Source organism: Nematolebias whitei, chromosome 12 (genome assembly GCF_014905685.2).
Source record: "Nematolebias whitei isolate Nwh7 chromosome 12, NemWhi1, whole genome shotgun sequence".
Lineage (NCBI taxonomy): Eukaryota > Metazoa > Chordata > Actinopteri > Cyprinodontiformes > Rivulidae > Nematolebias > Nematolebias whitei.
This window is the reverse complement of record NC_056509.1, coordinates 29,667,148-29,674,125: the sequence shown is the minus strand read 5'-3', so window position 1 is coordinate 29,674,125 and position 6,978 is coordinate 29,667,148. Positions and strand designations below refer to the sequence as shown.

The following is a 6,978-nucleotide window of genomic DNA, read 5'->3' as shown; positions in this document are numbered from 1 at the left end:
TTCAGGATACGGATCCCCTGCGATAAATGAGGGACTACTGTAAATGTACTTTAAAAACACCTTATTTAGCTGCACACATACCTGTTTATAGGAAAACTGACAATCCATTCAACTGACCGTAAAGTTGGGAAGTAATGCAGTGTTATAACAAAAACTAATTTCTGACGTGCATTTTTCAGCAGGATACAAAAACTTCAAAAGGAGTAACCTACCAGTAAATGCACAACTAAAGACAATTTTCGTGTAATAACTTATAGATGATTCTTGCTATTAAGACCAAGTGCAAAACAAGCAAATAAAGAAAGCAGCTTTTAATTACGTCTCACCTTTCCTTATCAAGATACATCAGCTTGGCCACATTGTAGCCTAAAGTCACATCACGTACTTCACATGAAGGATACGCCTCCCTATGAGCAAACAGAACTGGAAGTTACAATAAAGCACATCACATTTGTTTGAACAAACATGCCTGTATTATGACAAGAAGTCAATGTAAGCTAACTTTAAATGAAATGTCCTGTTTACTGCAGTTTACTCACGTGAAATGGGCCATGACATCTGCCTCTGTTGCCATTTTCGGGACTGAACACACAAATAGGACGTTTCTGGTCTGCAGAACCAAACAAAAAATATATAAATAAGTTTTACATCTCCTAACATCCAACATGTCAGTCTAAGCAGATGAATGACTTACGGATTCTCTGCGCATGACTTTCATTTTCGACGTGTGTCGTCTCAGAAACACGACTGTCAGGATCAGGTAGAGAACGGCAAACACTGTATGGAGCCACAACAGGTTGTTTCTACAATTACAAACGATAAGTATAAAATATTTGTTGCGGTTGGACAAATCTCTTATAAATTTTGGACTTTAATTTAATTCAATTCATTTCAAAAATACTTTATTAACAGACAATTCAACTAGTTATATGCATATCTATGGTAATTACCCGGCGCTTAAATTCCCAATAGTTGTCCTTCCAAAACTGTGAGGTTCACTGCCTAACAAAAAAAAATAAAAAAAATTTGGTAAGTTTTTTTCTCAACAATATCTACAGATGGAAAGAAAACAGCTTTTTGTTTATTTTGTTTGTTTTTTTACAGTGGTTTTAAGATGTAAAACAAAACCAAACACTTTAAAAATCACTAGCGGCTGCAGCCGTTAGCTTTAGCTGAAAGATAAATAGTGTGAAGCTAAACCCACTCAGCAGTTTTCCAGTTATGTTCACGGGCAGAATGATTCCAAGGGAGAAGAGGTTAATGACCACCAGCAGGAATATCAAATGACGCTGAAAGGACAGGTAGTGTATCGCATCGATGCCACATTTTTCTTTTATCTTTTCTTCCCTGAAACCCAAACAAACAGGGTGCTAATTAGAAAACCAGACCTCAGGTACTGTGTACTCTATGCAACATGTGATCAAATAGATTTAATTGAGACAAAAGTATTAAATGAAATGAACAACACTCACTCCATTCTGACCGTGTAAGGGAGCCAAGAGCAAAATTTCTGAATATAAAAAAAAAAAGAGAGAAACTATATGACACAGAAACATAAAAGCCATAAAGAAATGACTGCTTTTCTAAAACATTTTGAGAAATTACAAAGACAATGGTACCGTTTCATACTCCGGTTCCTCAACGTTGGATGCAGTGGATGGCATTCGCCCATATCGGCGGTGCGACGACTCATTGAACCTGATGCACAAAGAGAAATTTACTCCGTAAACAAGATGATCGACATTACCATTCTTCTAGATTTTCATAATCAAGTCAAAATGTTGACAAAAAGCTTCTAGCTTCAAAAAAAAAAAAAAAAAATAATAATTTAAACCAACCCTTCTTTGTCTGCAACCAGAGCTAAACGACCAAAGTCCCAGAACTTCACTCTGATAAATGAGAAGATGATCAGCAACACCTGCGAGGGTCAAAATAACAGGCAATTTACAAGTGGTGCGGCAAACTCGGTCAAAACCTCAAAATAACTCAGAAGATTTTTCAAACACTTCACTTGAGATATGAGAGAAAAACTGACAGAAACGTACGATAAAAACAATGAAGTTCAGCAGCAGGACAATTGGCACTCCTCCAAATTCATGGCCTGCCAGGACGGTGCTCTGGTTAAAGCAGCTGGGGGAAGAGGTACTGTTTGCAGCCAGCAGAGGCAACCAGAAGGAGGACATCTCTGGACTAAGACCAGCAGTTTATCTGCAGAAAAAAAAACACAGCAGTGTACCTATAAAAGTATCTACCACCCTGCTATCGTTAAAAATAGATTTGAAATTCTTAGACTTGATTTAGAACATTGTTTTATTTTTTGTTTTGTTGCAAAAATGCAAATAAAAGCATTGACAACAATTGGCTACAAGGCTTTATTGCTACAAAACATTGAGATAATTTTTATTATTAATTGTTATTCACCTATTTGGAAATGTTCTTTCGGCTGCTTCCTTCTGCAGGGGTTGCCACAGAGAGTGAACTTGCATTAAAGATTTGGAAATAGTTTTATGCGGGACGCCCTTCCCGACACAAACTTGGCTGGGTTCGGTGGCCTCAGGATTACAAAGCTGTGATCCTTAACCACTGAGCTACCGCCGCCCTTAATGCACTTATTTGGAAAAAAGTAGTAATGCAGTTCTGGTAATGTGTTTGTGTAGATTCTCAATCATCTAAGACGGAAAGCTTAAATAAAGCTTAAAAACACATCAGCTAGAATAAAAACCATAACAAAAAAGATGTCCACTTGTCTCCTTGGGAGGACAAAACTATCTTTGACTATTTTGAATTTGGTGACAAACGCATAGTGAAAACTAAACAAACAAACAAACAAAAAAAAATCAGTTTTTGTAAAGTCACATGCTTAAAAAAAGTGAAACATAAAATGTAAATAAAAATAATAATTCACAACAAATGTATGCGACAAGATCAGCAGCTGAAGTTTTGAATCCAAACACATTAACAGTCATGCTCGCAAACATATTGGACATATTAGTCATTACTTGTGTAAATAAACATAAAAAAAAAATACTGTAATCTGAATTAAGCAGCTCTAGTACAGGAATGAACACACTGCTGTCACACCCAAAGCTTCCTGAATCTGACGAAGTCATGTGAAGAAAAATAAATGCTTTTAAGTATGACGAAACTGTTGTTTCCAAACGCTAAAAATGCACTTGAACGTCTCAGAAATTACCTTACGAGGAGCGATGTGAGGCAGTTTCTACTCAAACAGCTGTTAGAAACTTAAGACTGACAAGAAAACAACAACACTAGCTGTGGTTATAACAATTTATAAACACGTACCGAGCGGAAAGTCGCACAAACTATGTTGTGCTGCTAAATGAAACATTTGAAAACAACTGCTACGGAAGGTACAGAAAGTTTGCTAATGCTAATGAGAGGCGCTTACCTTCAACTGCGTCCGGTCTCTGTCAACAGCTGCTGACACAACTGGATTTACTTGTGTAAGAAGAGGAAATACCACATTGAAAGATTGTTTAGGGGTGTGGTGTAGTAACGGTCCTTGATTAAAACTGTCCTTATTTAACTGAGCAGTACATTCGCATGTACTGTAAATAACAGAAGTGAGTTATTTCCGTCCCTTCCCGTTTACTTACTGTGCCGCGCATGCGCAGATCCCACAACTCTAACGTAGTCCAAGAAGGGGTCTCGTGCTCAGAGTGCTGTCAGTTCAGGCTCAAAGGAGAAAGTTGGGTTTTTTCGGAACTTTTTTAAATTTCGTGTATTCTGGGTTTTAAGTTTAGTCTTTTGACAGGTATGACAAGCAGGAAAATACAGTAATATAACTTATGAAAGAAATGAAGATCATGTTTCTATAAAAAAATCTTTTATGAGTGATTGAATTTATAACATGCATGGATCGGTGCTTTAAACACTACAACACCTTAAATTCCACAACATTTAACAGGTTAGTCATTTTTAAGGATGACAGCAATTTCTTATCAGGCTATGCCTTTCAATACAGATCGACTGTTCCTTTGAGAACTTCAATATGGGTTTTTTTTTTAGCTTTAAAAGACAAGGAGGGGTGTGCTGAAAGGAATTCAGGGAAGTGCTGTTCTTTGAATTCCAATGCGATAAAGAAGATTCATATAGCTTTCAGATTCTATGGTTTCTTAAATGCACGTATTTGTATTGATTGTGTCCATATTTGTCAGGTTTTAAGAGCAGAAGTGTAAAAAGCATGGATAGAATCATGGAGGGAAAGGGTTTGATCCCCTCATTTAAGATTTGGACCAGGGCTATTCAACTAAGTTGCTCATGGGGCCACAGTTACTTAAAGCCAAGTGCTAATGGTCCAGAAATCCAGTTTTTGTCATTAATTAAGCTTGTTTGACTGTTTAAAGTCTAGTTTTATTTCATTCATTCGTTCAACCTTTATTTATACAGGTTAGTCTCATTGAGCCACGAGATCTCATTTACAAGAGGGACCTGTTCCAGACAGAACATTTAAAGTACAGCCAACAATAACAGTAAACAATAACAATAAAGTACAGTAAAAATGCAGTTAAAACAAGAGTATATAAAACAACAAATCAGGGTGCTATAAAACAGGGTAAAATACTAAAAACAAGAACATATCTGCCTTGATTTTTCCATTGACATTATCAAAAGTTTAAATAAATAAATAAATTTTAAAATGAACTCATTGGTGGGCCGAACTGAGCTCACAAGTGGGCCTGATTTGGCCCCTAGGCCGCCAGTTGAATAGCCCTGATGTAGACTATTCCAAAAAAAAAAGGTAAAAATAACATTTTAAACACATTGAAAAATTAGGCTATATATTATACACTTTAAAAAATATATAAACATAAAACAATAATGCCTAGACCTCCAAAAGATCAAAAGCCAATCAGGAGGCAGCAGGTTTGTTTGTTTCTGTTCATCAGTAACTGGTCAACAGGACAAATATTGATGGTGCACCAGTCATGGTGGCCAAATCAAAAAAATATATATACATATATTATACGAAGTTACAACTACTGCATCACCATGCCATCAATTTATAACATGTTTTAAATTGTAAATTCTGTCACTCAGAGCAAGTCCAGGAGAACCTCTAACAGTAAAGATTTAAACATCTAATTTAATGTAGAGAGGCAGGCATGGAGCAGCACGGTGGAACAACCGGAAGAGCTGCTGCCTCTCAGCGAGCAGGTCCCTGGTTCAAATCCCGGTCCGGGTGCCTTTCTGGGTGGAGTTTGCATGTTCTCTCCGTGCATGTGTGGGTTTTCTCCGGGTACTCCAGTTTCCTCCCACAGACCAAAAACATGCATGTTAGGCTGATTGGTAACTCTAAATTGCCCCTAGGTGTGAGTGAGAGAGTGAATGTTGTTTGTCTCATTTGTCTCTATGTGTCCCTGTGAAGGACTGGAGACCTGTCCAGGGTGTACCCCGCCCCTCGCACTGTGATTGCTGGACATGGGCACCGGTGACCCCCGTGACCCAAAATGGAAGAAGCGGCTAAAAGATAATGGATGGATGGATGGAGAGGCAGGCAGACTGAAGCTTAATATGAAAACACAGAATCCCAGCAGCTATAGCTATAAAATCTACAATTTGAGTCCAGCAGAGGTCACCAGAGGGACACATCTGTGGAGGGAGACCAGCAGTTTGTCTGCAGAGACCACAGTGCTGTACATTTGAAGGTAAAATTTATACCACACCAGTTCATTTTATTAGAAAACCTCTACTTCAAAAGCTAAAAGCAAATTTGACAATAAACGCTGGTTAAAATAGAAGTTTTGCTGACATATTTTAATAATCATACTATTGCAGAGGATACATTTTCTCTGTAAATCCTTAAACTGTTGCGCGTTATACTTTTTGAATTACAACAGATGCACATATACCCCCCCCCCCCCCACACACACACACACACAAATGTGCTTTTAGCCATCATTGGGCATCCTTCTTTTTGTCATGCCATGTTCAAAGTGGGATGAAATTCAAGCTACTGGAGCATCTTCTTAACTTATTGACTTTTCTACAGAGTTCAATGGAATTATGTCAGTAACGTTAAACACATCTTACCAGATGATTGAAATGTATAGGTTGATGTATATACAGTATGTATAGCAATCTACTCTGGCTCTCGCTCAAGGCTGACACGCCTGCTGTCCCTCCCCTTGTTCTCCTTCCTCCTGGTCTGCTCTCTGTGTGTTTGAAGCTCCTGGTACACATCTCCCGAACAGAAAATATGAATATGGATTTGGTGAGCTGGACTTTCAACGCAATCAACAAAATCTTTTCAACAAAACGACAGGGGCCTGGAGAAGCCTGTTTGGCTGAGACTCACGTTGTGGGGTACATCATAGATCCGTGGGGAGTTTGACAGCTGATGTGTCTCTCAGTTCTGTCTCTGTATATATACATACACACACACACACATATATATATATACATATATACATATATATATATATATATATATACTGTATTTATATATATGTATATATATATATATATATATATATATATATGCATATATGTATATATACATATATATATATATACTTTTTACATGGCACCATACACTGTGCCATCGTGCTGCCCTTCAGTAAATTCAATTTAGGTTATCTATATACCATGGTGTATGGTTATCCCGTAACCATGGCAACAAGGCAGTTTCTACAACCAACAGCAGCTGATTAACATCTCAAAAGCTCAAGTAATATCTCAACTACAGCCCTAAATTTCAAATGAGTTGAAAAGGATGTTCTGTGGACGCATTCTCATCTACCTGCCAGCTGTGCTCGAGTGCCTGACCACTGAGATCCTGGAACTAGCAGGAAACACGGCTCATGACAGCGGAAGGACAGAATCGTCCATCAGCACCTACAGTTGGCTGTCTGCAGCGATGAGGAGCTCAACAAGCTGCTGGGAGGAGTGGCCATTGCCTTGGGAGGATTTCTGTCCAACATTCAGGTGATCCTGAAGCCCAGGAGGCCAACCAAG

General features: G+C 38.1%; 1 protein-coding gene across 1 annotated transcript in view; it reads right to left on the bottom strand.

Annotated features, from left to right (window-relative positions):
• Positions 1-3,448, bottom strand: part of tmem63a (transmembrane protein 63A) — a 13,790-nt gene extending 10,342 nt beyond the window's left edge. The window contains exons 1-10 of the mRNA XM_037685394.1: positions 3,410-3,448; positions 2,046-2,208; positions 1,839-1,918; positions 1,620-1,698; positions 1,473-1,510; positions 1,205-1,347; positions 951-1,002; positions 695-803; positions 540-610; positions 327-407 (exon numbers count right to left, since the gene is read on the bottom strand). Coding sequence (XP_037541322.1) covers positions 327-407; positions 540-610; positions 695-803; positions 951-1,002; positions 1,205-1,347; positions 1,473-1,510; positions 1,620-1,698; positions 1,839-1,918; positions 2,046-2,183 — 791 coding nt within the window. The 5' untranslated portion in view covers positions 2,184-2,208; positions 3,410-3,448. The remainder of the gene's footprint in view (positions 1-326; positions 408-539; positions 611-694; positions 804-950; positions 1,003-1,204; positions 1,348-1,472; positions 1,511-1,619; positions 1,699-1,838; positions 1,919-2,045; positions 2,209-3,409) is intronic.
• Positions 3,449-6,978: the final 3,530 nt, after the last annotated feature.